Raw genomic sequence first — 24,450 nt, forward strand, 5'->3', positions numbered from 1 at the left:
CTTTGGAGGGAACTTCCGGTTGCCCGGGCAGTTTCCCCATGTTAATGTTGGGACAGGATGAGTCTAGCTGAGCTATCTGAGTTTCTATCATTTTGTTGAAGCTCAACTGGTTTTTAATAACAGAGCTAAAGCCCTCTAGTTGTGAGGCCAAAGATTCCAAAACCTTATCATTAGCAAGAAACTTCTTGCTGATGTTGTCATTTATTTTCTTCTGGCCATAAACTAAGTCTTTTAATGAAGGCTGAAAGTTATTAAAGTTCATACCTTGCTGATTTTCGAAGGGGAGGTTGGGCTTGGAGTTCCAACCTTGTTGAGGATGTAATCCCGAGTTGGGATTATTGTTGTTAGTGCCAACGAAGTTCGCATCCTCTTGAGTTAGGGGGCACGACGTGCCTGAGTGCCCAGTCTCGCCACATGGTTCACATGTCATCCGAGACTCCGAAACCTGGTTAGCCTCCATGTGTGGAGACTCCAGTTTCTTCATGAGAAGATCCATCTTGGCAGCCAGCATATCGACACTGTCAATCTGATGCACGCCCCTTGGACGGGCTGGCTGCTTGTCACCTCTCCAACTCTGATTGGAGGCTATCTTGTCAATAAGCGTCTTCGTTCCCGCAACATCGAGAGAGAGGAAGGAACCACTCGCTGCTGCATCTACGTGGTCCTTGGCTTGCTCGTTCAGGCCATGGAATAAATTCTGGATGATCAGCCATTCCTCCATGCCGTGGTGTGGGCATGCTTGAATGTATTCCTATAGCCGCTCCCAGGCCTCTGGGATTGTCTCATCTGGTAATTGCTGAATACCGGAGATTCTGTTCCGGAGAGCATTGGTCTTGTCTACCGGGAAGTACTTGGCCAGGAATGCATTTGAACAAGCTTCCCATGTGTTGAAAGCCTCTTTGTTGGAGTAAAACCACGTCTTGGCCTTCCCGAGCAGTGAGAATGGGAATAGCCAAAGGCGGACGACATCCATCGTAGTAACCTTGGGGTTGATGGTGTTACTCACCTCTAGAAAATTTTGGAGATGGGCATTGGCATCCTCGGATGCCTTTCCACATAACGGACTAGCTTGAACCATGTTCACCAGTCCAATTTTCAGCTCAAAGCCGTCATTGCCGGCTTGTTCTTGGTTCAATCCAGCAGGCATGTGGCTGCTGGACGGGCTGAGAACTGACGAAGAGACTTCTGAGCCATGGGTGATGAGGCTGAAGTGGATGGCAAACTGATGAGCAAAGTGAGCCTTTTCTGGGGTGGGACGACGCGGCGTCTCACAATTCTCCCAATTCTTTCTGGATTCAGATTGAAGTTACTTGGTAGGTCAAAACCGGTCATGCACTGCTCTGCAACAATCAGAAAGATAGAGAGAGCAATGGTAAGCCCGCTAAGATTAGCGGCGTCAAACTAGTAAAGTTTATCAAACTATTTACGATATCTTTAGCCAATTGCTTCGCCGGCAACGGCGCCAGAAATGCTTGTTGGCGTTTCTTATGCCCTAATAGAATGTTAATTCTGCAAGTGCATAGAATCACCGCTGTAGCACTTCACCATGGAGTATTCCAGGGTATCGTATTTTTCCTCAGGGAAGCACTATGGTAAAGAGTATCATAAATCGAATGATAACCGTACTAGTTAATCGACCGGCTAATTTAGAGGGGGGTAAGCCAGATACAAAGATAAATGGCCAGTCTATGACCGAGTGACACACGGAGACTCAATTCCTTAGAGAGGTAGTAGCTGGAAGGACAACGAGTGAGATAAGATATCTGATACACTTCTGAACTATCGAGCTAGCCTCTCTAGATCAGACTAACTATCTAACTAATCTTTGGGAAAGTAGAGCTTACTTCGGCGGCCTCAGGGAAGGACTCAGAATGGGATGAGAAGGGAGTCCAACGGCAGTCGGCACTACTACTATGAAAACACCCAAACGTGGTGGACTACGATGGACGAACAGGGCTGTCACCACCTGCCGCCTACCACAACGGTACCGTGGGGTGGAACACACTTTCTAGCTAACACTAAGCTCAGACACCACGTCTGCACTTGGTGTTAGGATTTCTCTCAAGGCCTTCGAGAGAAATCCCCCTCAACCTAGAGCACTAACTTGAGATACTATAGTCCGGGCGAGAAAACCCGTAAGATAAATTCCCGACTATCAGAGATATAACTTAGCCTAAGCTAAAGGACACAACTTCCGCACTCAAGCTGAACACTCTGACTCAAGAAGTTAAGGAAAGCGGAAAGTAAAGCTAACTCAGAAAAGTAAAGAAGAGAACTTATATTGATAACTTCGAAAGAAAGATACAAGAGCTTTACCAGACTTCCGAGGATTCCGGAATCCCGAGCAAAGCTCGACTCGACTCTAACTCCCAAACTACTAATCCTACTCTAGAAAGTGAAGAGAGAAATGAGCTCCAAGGTGTGTGTTACAAGTGAGGGATGAGTGTTCTTATTTATAGCCCTTCCAAGGTCGGTTCTGAGCAGGTGAAGCACATGGCGTCGGTTGGAGGCGGTTGTGGCCGTTGTGCTTAGCTTCCACGCGAAGTCGGAGCCTGAGTGGCTACAAGGTGGGGCCGGCCGGCCTCTCCTAAGCCGACCGGCCTAGAAGTGTGGCCATCTGGCCACCGTCTTTGCGTGGACGTCCCTGATTACTTCCTGGAGTCGGTGGAAGTTGTGTAGCTTCAACGGCTGCACGTGCTAGGCCGGCCGGCCTAGGGGAGGCCGGCCGACCTCCATCTGGCTCACCTCGGCCCTCCGTTGCACCGTCATTGCGAGTGGACGCTTGTGATCTCCCAGGGAGTTGGATTGATGACATGGACATGCCTTTGCACTGAGCGGTGGGTCCTTTGAACCTTGTGCAAGCCTTTCGGTCCATTCGATCGAACCGACATCCAATCCTTGGCTCAGAGACACTTGAGTACATGACACCGCCCTTGGATCGAAGACGTGGCAGTGTGTGTGGGGGTGCCAGGCTGGCTGGCCTAGGATAGGCCGGTCGGCCTGGGTTTTGGCCCAAATTCGTCCTCTTTTGTCATGTGTTCCCCTAAAATCAAAACTCATCCAAAACTTGTGAAACTTATTAGAATGAAATAAAATATAAATGGAACATACTGTAAAGCTCGATTTATTTTCGAGAAGTTGACGGTCAGAACGTGAAATTATGGCCGTCAACAATCTTAAAATTAACTTGTGGACCTTCCCCTTCAGCAAGCCTTGCAAATATATTCGATCTTTGCAGCACATTAATATCAATGTGCGACCCTGGCATGCCAAAGAATGCATGCCATATCCATAAATCTACAGATGCAACTGCTTCCAATATAATTGTAGGCTCCTTTTTATAGCCCCTGCACATCCCGTGCCATGCAGTCGGACAGTTTTTACAGCTCCAATGCATACAATCTATGGACCCAAGCATACCAGGAAATCCTCTGCTCGCTCCAATTGCAAGTAACCTAGCTGTATCTTGTGCGTTAGGCCTCCTCATGTACTCTGGTCCAAAGACCTCAACAACATCTACTACAAACTTTCGCAAAGCTTCTAGAGCAGTGCTCTCACCAATACGAATGTACTCATCCAAAGCATCAGCCAGAACTCCATAAGCTAACATACGAAAAGCCGCAACGACCTTCTGTAGACAAGATAGTTCTAGCACACCAGCTGCATTCCTCTTCTGCACGAAATAGTCGTCATGTTCCTCAACAACCTTCATTATGCGACGAAATACAGGCCTCATCCGAAACCTTTGTCATGATGCAATTAAAAAATTAGCAACACTATAATAGGCATACCATGATAATTAGATATAATTTATATAGAGCATGCGAACCTCTGTCTGAAAGTCTTTGCTTTGAACGTAGGATTATCTGAGAAATAGTCTTTGTTAAGAAGAGCATGGTATAAAAGTCTTTCACGATCCAGTACATCATGTCCCTCAACCGATCCAATTCGACCCGGATTATTTGCCGAATCCTCAATGATCATTTGTGTGGCACCAAAAAAAGGATCATCCTCATCATCCGAAGATGAGGGATCAACCACTTCATTCATCACAAACTGATTGAATTCATCATCGGACTCCATCTACAGGACCCTCAGCTCCTTTTTCCTGAACCCTGCTACCCCGAGGAAAAGCTATCATCTATCTGTTCAAACAATTGAGAGCCATGGTGCCGCATAGATGGTGAGATTGTTACCTGTCACTGAGGCGGCAGGCCAAAAAGGAGGCTCCGGCGGTGGCAAAGTCCAGCCGTCCAGGACACTCCAAGGATCAGCGACACAATCAGCCCCAAGCAGCGATGGCGTGCAGCAGTCATGCAGGAGGAATCGTCCCGCAAGACTTCAAGCGGCACACGGACCACGCGATCCCGAGCGTGGACGACGGCGGCGGGCAGACCTGTCGCCGGCAGGAGGCGACAGAGGCCGGCAGCCACACCTTTACGGAATGAGTAGGTGCCGCTGTGTCGCCCCGAACGCGTGCGTGCTGGCAAGCGGCGACGCAGGACCCAATCGCGACGGCGGCGGCGGAAGAACAGCGGTGGCGGCGTGGGGACTCGATCGCGAAACGAAACGTCGGAGACACGGTCCCACAAGTTTTGAATATGAAGAGTCCAGATTATACCTAGCCTGTTGGGTGCCCCCCCCCCCCCATTGCCGCCCTTCTAATTTTTTTTGTAGCCCTTCCAACTAGTTACATTTAGCCAGTAGTATTGCTAATCTCTTGGACTTACTCTAAAACCCCGTTTGGCTGGACTTCAATCGGCTCCAGCTCCATCTGATACATGTACTGTAGGGCACTGTTCACATAATATATGCTCCATTTCTCTTCCCCTCACAAAACCACGAGTACGGAGTACCCAGCTCTAGCTCCTTTGACGCTACAGTGGCACTACACTGGTGGAGCTGAAGCCACGTGAAGCTCTACACAGGGTCCCTAAGTTATGGGCGCAATTAACAATCGCTTGAGTTGATGGTTCAGCGAACCATCATCTGAAAAATCTGCGCACACTAAATGGGGACGTTAGTTAGTCCAGTAAACTAAACCGCAAACAATACTTTCGCTACAAGCATGCAGGTGGGGACAAATTGATAACATCACCCACCCACTTGCATGGAGAGTTTCTACTAAAAAATCTATAAATCTTAAACCATGCATCCTAATTAAATTCCGATTGCACCATTATTTTTCTTATGAAAAGATCATCAAATTAATCCACACTTGTCTATGTTTGCATAATATTTTGAATTTTTTTTAACAATAAATAATTAATTCTGGCTATCGAGAAAAAATATTTTATCAACACGAACAAAAAATTAATCATAACAAACAAATAATAATATACAACGAAAAAATTAAATATTGCGAACATTTGATTGTATATGATAAATTATAAAAAATAAATATCACGGACAAATAAGTCAACTCGGATGAACTATTTAATCTACAATGCCAACAAATAATTTTATGTTAGAACAAATAATATGATGTTAGAACGTATTAGTACTCACAAATAAATAATTTTACATGAAGAACAATGTATCCACTTGGAAAATAAATTATTTTTATATGCAAATGGATCATGAACCTGAGATGAACAAGTTAGTATATAACTAAATTATTTTACACACCAACAAATGAGTCTAGAATGCAAATAAATTGGTATGTATTAAGCATGAGCACGAGCCAATTTTAAATATGAACAAATTGATAGGAATAAAAAACTGAATGAAATAAAGACAAAAAATATAAGTATAAAGAAAATACCAAGTATTAATGTATTAATATCACTCACACACTTAAAATATTCAAAATAAAAATAAAAAGAATAAATATAAAATATAAAATTATAAATAAATAATATACTATAAATTTATAGTACAAAATTTATAAAAAAATAAATAATTAGAAATCAAATAAAAAGAAGAATACAACTGCACACAACAGCCTTCAGCCAACTCCTCATATGCCTGCTTCTAACGGGCCGCACCAAGTTAAGTGCGACTGGGCTAAATAACCCACCAGTGGATGTGTGCTTCGGGCGATGGATGCGCTAAGTTACACGCATCACACTTGTCCGACTGTCTCCAATCACATTGGGCTTCAAGCAAATGCGGTCAAAACAAACAGAGACATGCTAATACGTAATAACGTTGAATTTGACATCAACATCTGGATAAAACATTCTGGAGATCTTCTCTTGTAGCTCCGGGGTGGGTGGACCGTCGCTACACCGTTCACAGTTGATGACTACTTTTTTCAGGCTTGGTGCATGGCATCTGGCAAGCTGCTCCACGAACTGCACTTCCTCAATGGAACTTCTAATGAAAGTGATTTTGGCTTCCTCAAGAGCGTCAAGAGTAATGTCGTCAGCCTTGCGACTCTCTGGTAAGCGACAATTGCAAGACAACAGGCAAGAATACCTCTGGAATAATTAAGAAATTCAATATACAAGTATTAGAGAAGAGCACATATACAGGTGCATGAAAGGTGAAACATCCACTAGAAAAGGAAGAAGATTCCGTCCCATATTACAATCGAAAAGTTAGCATTCAACCGAGCCAATAATCGAATCACTGAAATTACAGAGAATCATTCAAAAGCTTAAAGGCATAGAAATTAAATTACCTGCATGGGGAGACTAGAATCGACCTTTACTGAAACCTTCCTGGTACTATTGCAGCTCCTCAAGAGATGCAACATGCTTGACGCCAAGTTGTGGTAATAATCCCCTAGTGACACACGTAATCTTAATGTCTCACACATGGGAAGCTTGGTCGTTTCATTCACAAATCTCGTGTATCCCACTGTTCGCTGCCAGGATCAGAAGAATGGTAATCCCAGGATCAGCAGGCATTAAAGAAACCAATTCTTTTTTAGGAGATAGTTCAGTGATACCAACGCACCGTTCGAACGCAGAGGTTCAGGCTCAGTTTCAGCACATCAGCTCTGTCAAATCGCTGCAGCAGAGAAGCAGCTACACACTTTGAGCCCTGGTCCAGCCGCCGGATGTCCGGCCAGCATCGGCGAAGCAGTGGCGGCGAGGGTCGCAGGCGATGTCACCGTCCCAAGTTACCTCGTCGAGCTTCGTGCAGAGACATGCGCCTCGGTGGCGTCAGACACGGCGAGCACTTCCAGGTTAGGGGCGACGACTTGTAGCCGGTGGACATTTTCGACGCGGATTTGCAGGGAACGGAGCGAGTCGGAGCGAATGGAGAGATTGGAGGCAGCAGCCAGCGTGACAAGAAGGTACAGGTTCGTCAGGCGCGGGCACTGTGTGGACACGAGCGTGCCAAGCTCGCTGGCTTCCATGGTGGCGAGGCTTACGTGCAGGTCGGTCAGCGCCACGAACACAGCGGCCGGACGGAGCCGGAGCCGGAGCTGCCACCGTTGTTCGAGCGTGAGCCTGATCCTCACCGCTTCGTCCCACACGGGAAGCTCTAGCTCCTCTTCTAGTTCCGTAGCACCAGCCTTGGGACTAACGAACAGGAACCTGGTCTGCGAGGGCACCTCGATGTCGAGCTTCCTCACGCGGCGCCGCGAGGCCAAGCGCAGCCACGTCGCCACGCGGCGCGCCCGGACGCGGAGGCCGTGGCAGTGCATGGCGACGTCGAGGCGGCGGATGGCCGGCGCGACGCAGGCGTCGAGGGCGTCGTCGACGGTGCCCAGGCGCGTGGCCCCCGGGTGGTCGTCGCAGGTGCCGAGGCGGAGGTCGGGAAGGTGGGCCCAGATGCGTTGCCAGCGGCGGGAGAGCACGCTGGTGTGCGCGGCGGCGCGGGTGGACCCGAGGCGGAGGAGGATGCGGCGCAGGAGGTCGTCGGGGAGGCTGCTGATGCAGTCGTCGTCGTCGCCCGCGCCATGCCGGCGGCGGCGGCAGTCTCCGCCGGCCATATGGCAGATGCAGCGGGATGGACTCATCGGCGAAATAGACTGCTGGTAGGGTTTTGCGTGGCGCAGCGGGAAGATCAGCAAACTCATTTTTGTTAGACAGCTGCGTTGCGATCGTACAGATTTTGCAAATCCTTGCCAAGTGGAAGATTCCAAAACTTACATTGGCGTCCAAACGGGGCCCAAAGTGTAAAACTGCTCCTCGCACACCCCACCCCTTTTACATGTTGTAAAACGAAAATGCAAAGCAATAAAGCAGTGAATTAGGGTGTCTCTCTCGTCGATCTTGGGGACTATTTATAAGTTGCAAATGGTGTTCAAAGCTATTCGTTTTCCGGCACAAAGCACTACAAGAATAGTTGAGATACATGACAGACACAATTCGTCACGATCACCCCAAAAACTGTCATAAAACAACTATGCAAAATTTGAAACTGCCATGTATCTCGCGTCATAGATCCCTGAAAACATCATAGATTCACGCTATCTATGACGTTCTCCAATCGTCATAAAATCCCTCGAGCCCACTTAGTAGAACCTAGGTCCAACCCAAGTCCGGTGGTTTGTGACGAAATCGATTGTCACAACTTTTTGCCACATATGCAAGCCCAACAACAATGGAATCCATTTACGTACCAGCTCAAATATGGCCTGCCTATAGTTTCAGGCTTTATTCCTTTGGGCCAAGTTAATTGAGGCAATAAAATCAAAACCAGCCCAAAAAAGTGGCCGGCTAAATTTGTTATATTGATTTTTGGATCTATATAAGAACAGCCTATAATATTTAGCCCAAAATAAATGGCTCGTGATTTTTGGCCTGATCATTTCAGCCCACAAAAATAAGTACAACCCAATTACAAAGCCCAACACACAATAGACAATCACAACCATCACAGATTTGTCAGCATGACAAATTCAAATACAACATTCAGCAAATAGACATAAACATATATTTTGATCAAATAGCACATCAGATTTCAAATCGCACAGCAGATACAACACAAGTTCTTGTCCATAGGCAAATCACAGTTTGCACCAGGCACCTCAACCCCACCAGCCTTGGAGTAACAGCAAAATGCTTGCATTCTGTTGATACACAGCATGCATGCAGTTTGCAGTAGCAAAAGGATGACCTCAACAGGGCAACAACCGCAAAACAAATGAAGTAGCAAAAGGTAGGTTCCATCTTAGCTAACATAGCTTCACGACAAACTATATTTATAAGAGACCATGACCAGCTTACCCCGTAGACTAATTCCGCTCCATCATACTTAACACAAGTTCAAGTTTTGCATCAGTCTCTGCTTGCTTCCTTGCCATCTCTGCAAGGTCCCTAGTCCTTGCTCTGTTTCTTGTAGCTTCATGGCCAACTCATCCATCTGTTCTCGCTGAGAGTTGACCAACAATCGAAGCTGAGCATTTTCCCTTTGTGCCAATAGTTCAGCTTGCAGGTTTTGTCCACCAGATGTAGGTTGGTTGTTGTTGATCCCCACATTTTGCAAAAATGTGCTCTTCTTGGTGTTCTGAGCAAGCACGCCCACCACGACCTCTATCACAAACCTTTTCTTGATCTTCTGTAGGTTTGGTGATCTTTGTTTCCATTTGAGTCTAGCAGTGCAGGAAAACAAATACAGTTCATTAGATATACCAAAAACTTAGCATTGCAATGAGCTTTATTTGAAAACTTTCTTACAATAGCAGACTGGACAACAGCTGTATAGCCATTCTTTTTGTTGCTATAGTGGCACTCCTTGAATAAATCCAGTGCATCAAGTTCCTGATCTTTATACTTGTCTCCCTGAAAACAATACATAGGTGCAGTTAACTCACATGTTCACAACACTTCATAGAAGAGAAAATGAAGAAACAACATGCACGCGCACTTCATCATAGAGGGCATTCAATATATGAGTAAGATGTAGTAATATTCTGCATAAATTGGAAGCAGATCTTGGCCTTATGATCATATTGATTTTTTCATTTGCTAAATTTTTTTAAAAAAAACATGTGCAACTGAAATATTGGCTGCTTCATCACACTATGTAGTTGCACAATGACATGTAACTTACCAAATTTTCCAAGTGGACCTCATAGCTACGAGAGCCAGTTGTTTGATGGTACTTAACATTGCTTCGGTTGGTTTTGTTTGTTTCGCAAGTCCCCTACACCAAGAACAGCATACATGTCAAATAAACTTTGAAACTATCATATAGGAGGCAATATATTGACTTTCAGGCTTTCAGCATAAAACATACAATTTTCTGGGGACTCTTCCAGAATTCTACAAGATCATTCCACTGTGTATCAATCATAGACTTGACAGGAGAAGTTTTGGTGACCAAGTGAAGTGGGTAAGGATTAAAGTACTTTTTCTTCAGCCTATAACGTTGTTGGTGAACTGCGGACTTCATCATCTCATAGCAAGCCTTTTTAACACCAGCAGCATTGATGTCGATATCAACTTTATCTATTCAAAAGAAATAGCATTGACATGAACTTCAATATTTTTAATTAAAGAAACATTAAAGGTGCAAAGGAATTGAGTATGCACTTACCTTAAGTCTCCCCATCAAAATTCTTAGGAGCCCAGGTTGCTTCTTGTACTCCTTCCAGTTCTTCAACACAGGAATATCATTCCTCACTGCAATATTGCATTCAGTTGTAAACTTTGCCGCAACAAGAGTTACTGCTGGCCTTTTCTTCCCTTCAGCAATGACTACTGTCAGTTTGCCACGCCGAGCCCGTGACAACCTTTTGAGAGCTTTTCCCATATTAGACCCCCTTATGCATGGCTCCTCTTCTGGTTGTGCATGTACAGAAAATAGGAACTAGTCAGATGAAAACAACTTGGATCCATGGTGACAATAGAAAGACAAAAACAGGAACGGGGTGCAAAAACATGCCTTCAATGTCATTATCATCAGGTTGGGCAGAACGATCTACTTCAACAGCCACCAGGTTGTGCCCATCAGGCAGGAAAGTACCATTACCTTGCTGGTCGTCAATGCCATCACTTCCATTGGCAACAGAGATGTTGCTGTTAGGCTGGTCAAAACCATCATCTAAAAATAGGTAGACAGTAAAAATGTGCTAATCATCCAGTCAAAGCAAACAAAAAATTGGTAACAAGTATGGTTGTAGAACTTGCCTTGAACAAATGGCTGGAGGTGGTCATCAAAGTTGCCAACATTTTCTTCATCTTAGCTAGCACGAGGCACAGATGGAGTTGGATTTGGCACTGGAATGTCACTTGCTGCCAAGCGGCCTTATAGTTCTAGTTGATTGCTGATCTGCAACAACTCTCTTCTTAGACCGAGGCTTCACCCCACCAGGAGCCATGTTAGCAGAACTTTTGTTACTGGTTTCCTTGCAAGTCTTCTTTGAGACCTTCAATGCTTCCTACAAATAAATGCAAGCATAGATTGATAAACAAGGTTTGCACATAATTAAATTGCATTAGCAAATAAGTAACAATGTAACATGTCAAGCCCTCACAAGATAGAGGAATTAGCACCTTAGCTTTGTTAGCAGCACACAAATCACCTTCACAGTTATCGTCCTGGTCAGGATCATAATCAGAATCAGAGTCCTGCCCATTACTACGCTTTGGCAAATTCTTGTAAGGAGGAATGGCCGCATTTTTTCCAAGCATGGTGGCTAGAGCAGGAAGTCCAAACTGTTGCAGCCTTGCACCATTCCGCATACATTGTTGTAGATGCAACGCTTCATATGGATTCATTTCTAAGTGAAGTGAAAATATAATAGACAAATTACTATTTATTGAACAGGACTTCAGTTCTTAGCAAAAGTAAATTAACATCACACGATTTAATGCTGTCCAAACACAAGCCTAGCATTCACCGTGTCCTTTGTCTTCCCAAGTATATTGAGAATTGTGGCAATCAAGCTCTCACATATATTCTTCTCAATGTGCATGACATCAAGATTATGTCTCAGCTTCAAATTTTTCCAATATTCCAAGTCCCACAAACAAACCTTCTGGCTCCAAATTCTCACATGAGCACTGTTGCCACTGTCCATTTCAGGACGCGTCCGTTTTTTGCTTGCTGGTTGCTTGATCCCAGGTCTAACATGGCTTACCTTCTCTAATTTTGCTAGCAACTCTTTTTTAGAAAATTTACCCGGTGGATCATTGGTTCCATGAAGCCCAACAAATTCATTGTTCCTCCGCAAACGATGTCCCTTTGGTAAGAAACAGTAGTGACCTATATACACAATTTTAATCCTTCGGCCATATGAAAGAGGATTCTTGTCACAATGAGTACATGCAAAATAGCCTTTCGTAGTACATCCAGAAAGAGTACTTAGAGCAGGATAGTCATGAAAACACCATCAAACTGCAGCACGGAGATTGAACTTTTTGTCACTAACAGCATCATAAGTGGACACACCCTTCCAAAGCTTAATCAAATCTTCTACAAGAGGCTATAAATCAACAAAGGGAAAGTTGTATGGAACAACAAATACAGGCCACATGATGTACTTTGTATTAAAATTGCCAAAGGGATTAAATCCATCTGTAGCAAGGCCAAGTCTGAGGTTTCTTGGATCTTTGGCAAAATCTAGATATTCTCTATCAAAATCTTGCCATGCCTCACCATCAGCAGGATGACTCATTTCCTTTTCACTAGGCTCCCTCTTTAACTTGTGCCATTGTGCATCTTCTACACCCTGCTTGGAAGCAAATATTCTCTTTAGCCTAGGTGCCAACGGAAAATAACGCAATACTTTCTGTGGAACCTTCTTTCTTTCAGGGTCTTTCCATCTTGACAAATGACAAATTGGACAATTATCATGCTTAGCATAATTCTTCCGGAACAGAACACAATTGTTAAAGCACACGTGGATTGATTCATATCCAAGTCCTAAATCCTTTAGAAGTTTCTTTGCTTCATTATATGACTTTGGGAGTGTATTGAAATCTGGAAATGCTTCAATCAATATCTTTAAAATTGCAGAAAATGCAGTATTGGTAATTCTATAAAGTGACTTCATATGAAGTAGCTTTACTACAAAGAAGAACCTTGAAAATTTGCTGCAACCTAGATAAAGTTGACACTTTGCCTCCTTCATCACATGATCCAAAAATGAGCCCTTATCCATCGGGTTTCCATCGTCACTGTTTCCATCTTGATTTTCACCATCAGTTCTACATTGTTCTTCTGCAGTTTGTAAATCCCTTAGAATCCCCTCAAGCCGATCATCACCATTGCTATCATCCTCAAGGACACCCATCCCATGTAGGGAACCAGTATCACTATCATGCACAGGAAGTTCATTAGCATCTAGATTAATGTCCTCTCCATGATATATCCATCGAGTATATGTACAGTCCATACCATTCATCAATATGTGGTTCTTGACATTGGCCTGATCTAGGTACTTTTGATTTAGGCATCTAGCACATGGGCAGAGAATCTCATCATTGTCACCAAAATTTTCTTTAATGAAGTCCATAAATTCCTTGACAACAGTGACATATTCATTGGAAAATAGTGTGCCATGCAACCAGCTCCTATCCGTCTAATAATGAATTGAAGAATAAAAAAATCAATAAGCCTGCACATAGTTCATATGCAAGACTGAAAAAAATCAAGGAATACATGCATACCGTGGCTGTCGGGAGGAGAGGAACCTCAGGAAAAGTCACACCAGGTGACGGGTGACACCTTTTCCTCCAGCAGCTAGCGTAGCAATGGAGGTAGGAGGCCGGCAATGCACAACTGAACAAGGGTTGATTGAAGCTGCGGGAGGAAGTTCAACACTCTACCAGCGGCGTAGCTCGATTCGCCGTCGGGGGCGGCCAGCGGTGCACCTCGATCCGCCGTCGGGGGCGGCCAGCAGGCTCGATCCCGTCGGGGGCGGCCAGCGACGCAGCTCGATTCGCAGTCGGGGGCAGCCAGCGGTGCAGCTCGATCTCGTCGGATCGCAGAAGGTATTTGCCTCATAGCGCGCCACCTGTGGATCCTTCATGGGCCGCTGCATTTCCACTTCAACCCAGCTCCTAATGCTTCGTGGGCCGAATCAAATCGAGAATCGAGACAGAGGAAATTGAGACGGTGGCTCTTCTTCGTGGTCGTGGGCCGCTGCAGTTAACTTTTTCAAACAATTTCAAATGTTCTAGCATGTAGAAACAGTTTAGAAGAAACTTTTTCCAAACTTTTCCAAAAGTTGTTCTAGCTATGGAACATTTTCAAATGGACCCACAGAACTTTTTAAAATATTCTCAGAAGTAAATCTTGGAACTTTTTTTGGAACAATTTTAAATGGACTGATAGAAACTTTTAAAATAGTTTCAGAATTAATTCCTAGAACTTTTTGTTGGAACAATTTCAAATGGACTGAATGAACTTTTTCAAATGTTTTCAGAACCTAAAACCCTTTTTGGAACATTTGAAATAGAGTGATAGAACTTTTTCAAATGTTCTCAGAGGCTATTCTTTAAACCTTTTTTTTGAAACATTTCAAATGAAGTGATAGAAAGTTTTCAAATGTTCTCAGAGGTAATTCTTGAATTTTTTTTGGAACATTTCAAATGGGGTAACAAAATATTTTCAAATGTTCTCAGAAGTGATTACTGGAACCTTTTTTGGAACATTTTCAAATGGAGTGACAGAACACATTCAAATGTTCTCAGAATTCTGGTCCAGATGTTAAGAAAGATGGAACTGGAGAAAAGGTTCTATGACGAAACAGAGTAATAAACAGTACACTTAGTTTTTCAGAGCTGCAGACATGTAAACTACTTCAACTGCAAAAAGTATCATCTCATGGAACCCGGTTACTTTGACATTCTTGAGGTGCCACAACATAAAAGCTTGGCTTCAGAATTCATGGTAGACCCCTGCAACAAAAAAAACACTATGAATTAGACCACCAAAAATGGTAAAAATTAAGAAAATGATAATGCATGTACCCACATGCAGGAATCATGCATTATCATCATCAAATGTGATAGCTGCTCTCTTCTTACTTTGTTGCAGGGGCGTCTATATGTCACTTTCAGTGACTTCAAAAAGAATGCGTCGCAGAAGAAAATGTTCCAAAACATTTAGTCTTGTTTAAAAATGTTCCGGGGTGTTCCAAAATATCTACATTTATTTGTTTTGAATATCAGTTTTGTCTCAAAACATTCAGATTTGTTTTTGGGAACATTTCAAAGTGTTACCGAATATTTAGATGTATTTTAAAAGTGTTCTGGGACATTATGACTTGTTTAGTGGATTGTTTTGTTTTCAGAATGTTCCAAAACATTCAGTTTTGTTCTGAAACATTTAGGTTTGTTTAGAAACATTCCAGATTATTCCAAAAAGTTTCAAATTCGTCCAAAACAATCGAATCAAATTATTCCGAAACAATTTGGAATGTGAACATGTCAAATTTGTTCATACATAGATTTGTTTCAAAAACAATCAAATATGTTTTGGAAAACAGTTCGAAAAGTGTTTGGAAAACATTCTGACTTGTTTAGCAACATGTCCATATTGTTCCATTTTCAGATAGTTCAAAAACAAATCTGAGAATATTGAGGTTGATGGAGAATTAATAACATCTTAACCCACTTTAAGAATAGAGCAAGATTGAAAGAGGTGGTCAACAGGACCAGATACATCATCAACCACTTTTCTCAGACTCCTTACTGACTAACCATTTCTGGGTTGTCACTTTTCTCAGATTCAGAATGAAAACAGGGATCAGATTGCTTACTAACTGAAACAATTTTAGTATTTCCATTTTTCACAGAATCAGCAGCACTACTGAGTGACATACTGTGGAGGGCCATCTCATCAGAAAGAAGTGACAAGCGATTCAGAAAAACTGGACCAAACTGATTAGCAAAATCCGTATAAGCTTTTTCATCTTTGCCAACAATACCAGCAGAAATATCACTTTTCGAGAAGTTGCAATGCTTATCTATTAGTTCTTGAATACATGGTATGATCTAAAATAATAGAAAAGTAAGTATCTCTTGAACATAGCATAGTGATAAAATTAGTAGGAAAAAACTATACGTGATAAATGGAAAACAGTATGATACTGGTAGGGGAAAAAAGAAAATAAACATAATCAGATACATACATTAGGGGAATCAGACTAGGTGACTAAAAATGACATCTAGCTCAAGGCTAAATAACTACGAAAACACGAACTGAAAAAAGAAAGAGGAATCAGACTATTTTCTAAAAAGGACCTATACAACAATAAGGCCCCTCATCTGACGAGCACAGCTACTATATGAAACTACAATCAAGTTCGTGACTAAATCAATCAGAATCACGAAATTGGGTGACTAGAGATAACATAAAGCAAAAGAGAAGATGAATCGAACCTTTAAAGATGACCAAATTGAACTGAGTTCAAGTACGATGAGAAGATAACGAGCTAGAAACAAGTACAACAACAACATAGCCTTTTTTCCCAAGCAAGCCGGAAACAAGTACGTTGTGAAAATAAAGAAAATAGAAGAGGAATTAGAGTGTGATATGAAGAGACGAGAGGAAATGATTCGTACTTCGAAGATGTGGGAATGAAATCAACCATCGACATGAAGAGAGAAATCCCAATCGCTTGAACCTCCAGGAAGAACAGAAACCCTAACCTGGCATCGGGAAAAGAAGGCGGAGGGGATAGAAGGAGGAAAAGCAAGACCAAGCCAAAATGGGCCGTGGGCTGAAATGGGCCTCCAAAACGCGGGTCAACGAAACGAACCGAAGGCTTCTCCCACTGTTCATCGCGCAGCAACGCGCGCGATGAATAGACTCCATGTGATTTGGGGGCGCATTAGATTTTTTGCCCAGCCTAAGATAAAAACTAAAATGAGTTTAAGTAGAATATGTTTGCACTCGTATGAACACAGAAGCAGTAGCGTAGTGGTAATGAGTGGGCGTTGGAGCCATGAGGTTTTGTGTTCGAAGCTGCCTTGGTTCGTTGTAGCCAGTTTTTGTGATTTATAGTCCGCACACATGGGCCATGGTTGTCCTAGCTGACATGTCTTACATGGCCCATAACTTGGTTATTGGGCCCAAATTTTTGCATGACAACATTACAATGATGAATTTTATTCGTCATAATTGTTCCAGCCAATTCATGATGTTTCATGCTACATGTTATGACAGTCGCAAATATTCTGTCCCAAAACACAAGCCCATTGATGGAGGCCAAATGAGCCCATCCCTAATCCATGACGGTAACTGAAGAATCGTCACAGATTATGTCATATTATGACATTTTCGAAAACCGTCACGCAGAATCCATCATGGACCACACTTTTTGTTGTAGTGAAGCTTCCATGATGCACGAACGAGAAATCGTGGCATGGCTCGTCGCCCACGTTTCGGAGGCGAATGTGGAGCTTAACCGCAAGCCAGCAAGCGGGAACAGTTTGGCGTTCTGGTGTTTGAACAACGGGTGAGATCACCCTTTTTAATTTTTAACACTCCCTTTATCGAATTCGAGTCTTGAGATTAGGTGAATCTGTGTTTGGCATATAAAAAGCCAGTCGGAAAAATTTGGAATGAATACTCTACCATAAACACATGGAGTTTAGGAGTATTTCATGCCCTTTTTATTTCTCTAGAAAAATCCCTGTAAGGAAACCAGAGACAAGACATATGTTTATGTTAACATTGTCTTATTAAAAACTTTTTATGAGAAAACCCTTATGGGAAAAATTCGTAGAAAAAGTTCAATGTGATGTGAATAAAATTATTTCTCAAGAGATAGTCCCTCTGATGATTCTTGCAACTCTCGAAGCCATTTCATACCACTAGTAGAAATAGTAGCTAAAATGACGTTTTGTCAAGCGTGGGACAGTGATCAACAGTGGGATCTCTTTTCTCCGGCACGTAGTTGCAACTAGATGGGTGCACCCTTCCGGCCTTGATTCGTATGAGTTGATGACACGTGTGGTTGTACAGGGCCAGCCGACTGTGTGAGAGACGAGAGTGGTTAGCGACGACGGTTGTCGCGAGAGCAGCGGAGCCAGGGGCCTCCTATATATCTTGTGGAAGATGGTCAAAACAACTTACCTATAAAGCCCATTAAGGCCCAACTTGATGACGACTAGGCCCGATCTTCCGAGAGGTAGGGATAAATTCGATTGGTGGAGATCTCGACGTTGACGATCTGGCTTCAAATCAGCAAGATTTGAACCCTGCAACCACTACACCACTACTCCGTTGGTTATCAACCAAGCACAACTTGATTGACTTTGCTGAGAAGGTTTTTCCTGCAAGCGAATCGAATGACACAAGCAAGAAGATGTAAACATGCAATCTGATATTGCAAATATGAAAGAAGCGAATCACAAAAGAGGAGTTCAAGAGCTCGATTCCAAAGGACTAATCAACACAGTGGAGAAGATCATGAACGGGGGCCTTGGATCAATGTATAAGGACTTGTCGCCACAGATACAACAATGCAATGTCTGTTCCTCGAAGGAAAACACAAGACTAAATAAAACCCGAGTCTAAACAACAGCGGCTACTAAGTTTATGGGAGAACCAGGGGCGTCCTAGGGTTGGGGCGACTAGGTGGGCGCCCACAACATGGGCTTAAGGCCCGACACGATACAAAGCCTGAGAAGGCCCAAAACAGGTGATGCAGCACCTTTCCATGGTCACACAGAATGATCCACGAATCTACTGGAGCTAGGACTAGAACCAAACGAAGCATCTAATCGTTAGCTTTCCAACACATCCAAGATCACCTCATTTGGACACCGTATGAGGGAGATATCGCCGAAACCGTGTAGGGGTGTCAGCCGAATCCGAGACGAACGCGATGACCGAGTTGGTAACGACTTGTAACTTGGAAAAGACCATGACATAATCGTGTCCAGCCTAGCGATGTCCTCATCATCCTCCCCTTCTTGAATTGGAGTCGTCCTCGACTCCATCCCATCATCAACAATCTCCTAGAAAAGGTTAGTGACAACAGGATGCAAAAGTACGAGACATAGGAGCATTTGTCGAATATGCATATCGGCAAAGCATAGTATAGCAAGGTGTATCACAATTATCACAAAGCTCAGCAGCAGTAGAATTAGTAGAAAGATAAACACGTTCTTTTAATTTAATTTCTTTAGGTTTAGCATCAGACGATTCAGGAGGTGTATTCCACTACTACAAAAACTGATTAACCGAGGTGCTTTGAAAAGACCTCGGAGGCGGGCACGTTAAAAACCGTCTCGGTTAATACCTGTGATTAACTGAGGTGGTCATTTTTTATTAACCGAGATGGTTAACAAAACCGCCTCCCAAAAGTGATTAACCGAGGCGGTTGTCTTATTTACTGAGGCGGTTAAAATATCCGCCTCGCAAAATAGATTAACCGAGGCGGACATGTATAAGATGTCCGCCTCCAAAAATCAGGCCCAGCCCGGCCCATCTAAATCTCAAAGTATATATACGAGTCCTTTAGGATTTCACCCTCACCTCTCCATCTCTCTCCTCCGCCACCCTCACGCCCACCCTCATCTCAGACCTCTGCCCCCCCCCCCGTGCGCCCTCCCTCCTCCTCACCCATCTGCTCCCCCGCCGCCCTTCCTCCTCCCCTGGCAAGCACGGATGCAGCGTCGAGCCCTTCCCCTCTCCCCTCTCTAGTGGGCCACGTGCGCAGGCTGCGGCGTCGAGCCCCTTCCCCCTCCCCTCTCCGGTGGGCCTCGTGCGCGGGCCACAACGGCAGCCGCGCATGTGCGGCGGGGGCTGGCCGAGCCCCAACGCCCTCCTCCGGTCCACCGCGGCGGCCTCCACAGATCTGGTGACGGCGAGCGCGACGGTGGTCCTCCCAGATTTGGTGAGGGTGAGCACATAGAGGGCATACTCCGGCGGCGGCGGTGCGCGTGGCCAGGCCCCTCATCCGCGGCGGCGGCGCGGCCGCGGGACCCCGAGCCCTCTCCTACCTCCTCCTCCCTCCTCCCTTCTTCCGCCCCCTCCCATGGCGGCGCGGGCTCGGCGTGATGGTGGTGCATGGCGGGGTGGGATCCGGCGACTGCGGGGCATGGCGGCGCGGGATCCGGCCGCCACGATCATGGCGGTGCGGGATCCGGCGGCCGCGAGCTCGGCGGCCGTGGGTTCGGGGTCGGGTCCTGTAGCGGCGGCGCGCCGTCCCGGGGCTGGATCCGGGCAGATCCAGCAGCGGCGGGACGCGCCGGACGTGGGAGGAGGCGGCGGCGGGACGCGCCGCCGGCGGGATACGGCGGCGGCTGCCGAAGGGATCGCCGGGCCTGTGATGGGCTCGGCGGGCTTCATTGTTTTTTTATTTTGATTTACCAAGGCGGGCATGGAAACCGCCTTGGTTAAGTCACGATTAACCGTGACGGTACCTCCAAGGCGGTTGGGCCTGCCCGCCTCGGAAAATACTTTTCGGCCGCCTCGGAAAATGCTTTTTGTAGTAGTGTTCTTTTCAATTTCAGCAAGCTCTTTAAAATGTTTCCTAATATCAGCTGGAGATAACGGAAGCAAAGTAATCCTTTTGTCCTTATGCATGAAAGTGTATGTATTAGTTCTTCCATGGTGTGTAACATTATTATCAAATTTCCATAGTCGTCCTAACAACAATGAAGATGATTGCATAGGTATGACATCAAAATCAGCATAGTCATGATAATAACCAACAGAAAAGTATATGCGTGCTGATTTAGTTACCTTAGTCTTACCACTATTGTCGAACCATTCTAGGCGGTAGGGGTGAGGAATAGAACGAGTGGGCAAATCAAACTTCTTGACCAAATCAGAACTCAGCAAGTTGCTGCAACTCCCGCTATAAATTATGGTGAGAATACGACAATCGTTGACTTTGAGAAACATGTGGAACAAATTCTTGCGTTGGATCTTCTCCTCATCCTCATGTTCCGCTTTAGAACTCAATGCACGCTGCACAAGAAGACTAGGAAGATCTGTCGTTGCAGCTACTGAATCAACTGCCTCACCCTCATCGTCCTTCGAATCTGCAACAATGTTAGCTGCAAGAACCAAATCATCCTCAACATCACTAGCACTTACATACCCACTACCATCAGGTGCAGCGATGAAGGCGCGAGTACTTGAACAATCCTTCATGATATGTCCCATTCCCTTGCAGCGATGACACATGATGTTTGCAGATCTACTTGAAGAACCCTTTTCCAAAGTAGTATGCTTCTTGTGTGGTTGGTTCTGCACAGTAGACACATTGCTTACCTCAGAAGCGGGTGCAGGAGATGGTGGTGTTGCTGGTAGCTTAGCAACAGGCGCCTTGGGCTTCTCAACGTCGGAACGCTGCTGAAATGATCTCCCAGTGCTGGACCTGAAAGAAAGTTGGTCTTTGCGGCGTCCCTGTACTTCCCGTTCTGCCTTAAGAGCAAGACGATACAATTGGGAAAAACGAGTCCAGTTTTTGTAATCAAGAATATCCTGTATATCACAATTTAAACCACCAAAGAACCTAGCACTAGTTTCATCATTATCCTCATGAATACCACAAAGTGCTAGACCAATAAGCAATTCCTGATAATATTCCTTTACTCCTTTATCACCTTGTTTTAAAGTTTGCAATTTTAAACGTAGATCATGCTGGTAATAAGGAGGAACAAAATAAGACTTCATCTGTTGTTTCAAAACAGGCCAAGTTTGAGGCACAATAGCGCATTATCAGCATTGCAAAGATTATTCCACCAAAATAGAGCAAAGTTAGTAAATTCACTAGTAGCAAGACTAACTCTATGCTCAGCAGGAACTAAATGAGAATTAAACTTTTGTTCAATAGCGAGTTCCCAATCTAAATAAGCCTCAGGATCAGCAGTACCAGCAAAAGGAATCATGGTAAATTTAGTTTTAGCAAAAGAATCATTGTTACCACGATTATGATTACCTCCCATACCTTGACGATTGCACCGAAGACGGTACGCATCACGATCCTCATCATCGTCAAGGACGGCATCCTCATCCTCGTCCTCATCACCATCATGAGGGTGGCGTCGATGTCGCTATCGAGGGGGATGTTGTTCAACATGCTCAAGCCGGGTGACTAGTCCATTGATACTGTGCATCATCTCATTGAACTTCCCGTCAATGTAGGTGTGTTGGTCATCAATAAGTTTCTTAAGCTCATCCTTGGAGACACATTCATTGAAGTCCAAAGGGGACTCCCCTCCTTTTCTTGACCCTGTCATGGTTAGAAGACAGCAAAAGATAACACCAAAGTATTATCCCTATCAACTAACAAGTACTGGGTGGTGGTGAAAGTGGAGTGCAAAATCTCAAGCGGCTTACTACCGTCTTGCAAGTGTTCTTACCAAAGCCAAATAGGATGGTACAATCTATTGTCCAGCTGGGTGTAATAGTTGCAAGATGAACCTGTACTGATCGAAGTATATGTGGAGCTGTGGGACAGGCACAATATGTAGGAAGGAGTAGCAAATAACGAATGCAGAGTAGCAAAGTTCAATAAGTATCCAAAGTACGAGTCACAATGCTGGCTAAGACGTGTCCTAGGCGTAGCACAATAAGTTGGAGCAAAGGACAGTGGATAAAGCTCAAAGAACAAGCAAAACAGCACTCTACGCACTTTTTTTTAATCTTTTCCCCGAAAAATCTCCAGGACTAGTAGGAATCAAGATTTCTTATTTTTTTCAACTATTTCTTATATTTTTTTCTGAATAGATGTAACACAAGCTCCAACCACAAAAATTTACACCATAAATAGAGGTGGGATGTGGTCTACAGAAAATCAGGAACGTTTCCTGAAAACTGGAAAACAACATCGGAGCCTCAAAACTGCCTCTTTCTGATTTTTTTTAAAATTTTTAGAACGGCCCCAAATGGCGATGTGATTTGTTCGTATGTGCAGAATTTTGTCTTCTTTCTGCTGTAAAACAATTGAGCCAAAATGGAGCACCGAGCGAAAAGTTATGCCTGTTTTACCGAAGGTAACTTGAGTTATGGTTTTGTGAAGGCACAACTGGGTAGAAACAACTGCGGCGACTAGGGCAAAGCATCCCTTAACCCCGGCACAGAACACGGCTGAGCAAAGCGTCTCAGCTAGGGCAAAGTACCCCTGATATATGTAGCAATAGGTATCGCCAGATGAAATCAAGAAGGGCTGCGATGCAAGGCGAAACAACACAGGCTGGCGCGGCAGGAAGTCACACAAGGCGGCTAGCGAGGGCATGTCAAGTAATGGGATGGATCGACTTGTTGTTTGGGTAAAGGTGGATGGGATAGCGGTGGAAACAAACACACAGCGACGGGTGGTTGAACTATGACGAAGAACACACTAAACCAGCAACAAGACTCGACCACGGACACAAACACAATAAAGCGAATCTAAAATGAAATTGCAAAAGCCGAAAAGGTTCTAGGACAGCGAAAAAAATTTTGTAGGTTTTTCGTGGACTCTAGGTATATGAAGGCGAATGAATCTAAGGGGAAACGAAGGGTAATACCTCACAGAAAACCTAAGGTCTGATACCACTTGATGAGGACTAGGCCCGATCTTCCGAGAGGTAGGGATATATTCGATGGGTGGAGATCTCGATGTTGACGATCCGGCTTCAAATCAGCAAGATTCGAACCCTGCAACCGCTACACCACTGCTTCATTTGTTATCAACCAAGTACAACTTGATTGACCTCACCGAGAAGGTTTTTTCTACAAGCGAATCGAAGGACACAAGCAAGAAGATGTAAACATGCAATCTGATATTGCAAATATGGATGAAGCGAATCACAAAAGAGGGGTAAAAGAACTCAATTCCAAAGGACTAATCGACACAGTGGAGGAGATCAAGAACGGGGCCCCTGGATCAATGTATAAGGACTTGACGCCATAGATACAACAATGCAATGTCTGTTCCTCGAAGAAAAACACAAGACTAAAAAAAACCCGAGTCTAAACAGTGGCAGCTACTGAGTTTATGGGAGAACCAGGGGCATCCTAGGGTTGGGGCGACCAGGTGGGGCGCCCACAACATGGGCTTAAGGCCCGACACAATACAAAGCCTGAGAAAGCCCAAAACAGGTGACACAACACCTTTCCATGTTCACACGGAATGATCCACGAATCTTTTGGAGCTAGGACCAGAACCAAATGAAGCATCTCATCGTTAGCTTTCCAAAGCATCCAAGATCACCTCATTTGGACACCGTATGAGAGAGATATCGCCGAAACCATGCAGGGGTGTCTGGTGTCTGCTGAATCCGAGACGAATGCGATGACCGAGTTGGTGACGACTTGTAACTTGGAGAAGACCATGGCATGATCGTGTCCAGTATGGTGATGTCCTCATCACAACTAATGGTCCATTCAACATTTTACTGAAAAATTGGTTGAACTAGCACTTAAAAATGTTGAATCAACATTTTGAAAATGTTGAACTAATATTTTAAAAATGTCGATCAATATTTGAAAAATGTTGAATCTCGACATTTTTTTCTAGCATCTTCTCCATCGCCGGTGGACGGCACGGGCGGCAGCGGTGGCCGACCGGCCGCGTGAGAGGTGGCGACACGCGGTGGGTCGCGGCGGCACGACGGGAGAGCTGGCCGAGGCGGGGCGGGGCAACGC

The 24,450-nt window shown here is 44.5% G+C and overlaps 1 protein-coding gene, 1 long non-coding RNA gene, 1 other non-coding gene and 1 pseudogene across 4 annotated transcripts; 1 reads left to right on the plus strand and 3 right to left on the minus strand.

The window, feature by feature from the left end:
• Positions 1–719: 719 nt before the first annotated feature.
• Positions 720–826, plus strand: LOC120710937. The gene has a single exon (XR_005690105.1). It is a non-coding gene; the product is annotated as a small nucleolar RNA R71 (small nucleolar RNA).
• Positions 827–9,136: 8,310 nt separating this feature from the next.
• Positions 9,137–11,537, minus strand: LOC120709857 (annotated as a pseudogene).
• Positions 11,148–13,741, minus strand: LOC120707127. 2 transcript variants are annotated; one of them, XM_039991922.1, is made up of 3 exons: positions 13,518–13,741; positions 11,400–13,429; positions 11,148–11,284 (listed from the first exon to the last, which is right to left on the minus strand). In XM_039991922.1, the coding sequence occupies exon 2, from the start codon at positions 13,361–13,363 to the stop codon at positions 12,332–12,334; it is 1,032 nt and encodes a 343-aa protein (XP_039847856.1). In that variant the 5' UTR covers positions 13,364–13,429; positions 13,518–13,741; the 3' UTR covers positions 11,148–11,284; positions 11,400–12,331. The 2 variants fall into 2 exon arrangements, with proteins under 2 accessions (XP_039847856.1, XP_039847857.1); XM_039991923.1 differs by lacking the exon at positions 13,518–13,741 and having other exon boundaries at positions 11,400–13,163; positions 13,246–13,378.
• A 724-nt stretch (positions 13,742–14,465) lies between these two features.
• LOC120710636 lies at positions 14,466–16,566 on the minus strand. Its single transcript, XR_005689960.1, has 3 exons — positions 16,419–16,566; positions 16,236–16,288; positions 14,466–14,750 (listed from the first exon to the last, which is right to left on the minus strand). It is a non-coding gene; the product is annotated as an uncharacterized LOC120710636 (long non-coding RNA).
• Positions 16,567–24,450: the final 7,884 nt, after the last annotated feature.

The sequence above is a fragment of the Panicum virgatum genome, chromosome 5K (genome assembly GCF_016808335.1).
Source record: "Panicum virgatum strain AP13 chromosome 5K, P.virgatum_v5, whole genome shotgun sequence".
Classification (NCBI taxonomy): domain Eukaryota; kingdom Viridiplantae; phylum Streptophyta; class Magnoliopsida; order Poales; family Poaceae; genus Panicum; species Panicum virgatum.

Excerpts from the sequence above, each read along its gene's own strand:
- LOC120707127 (XM_039991922.1), bottom strand. The coding sequence starts at position 13,363 with ATGGACTTCATTAAAGAAAATTTTGGTGACAATGATGAGATTCTCTGC.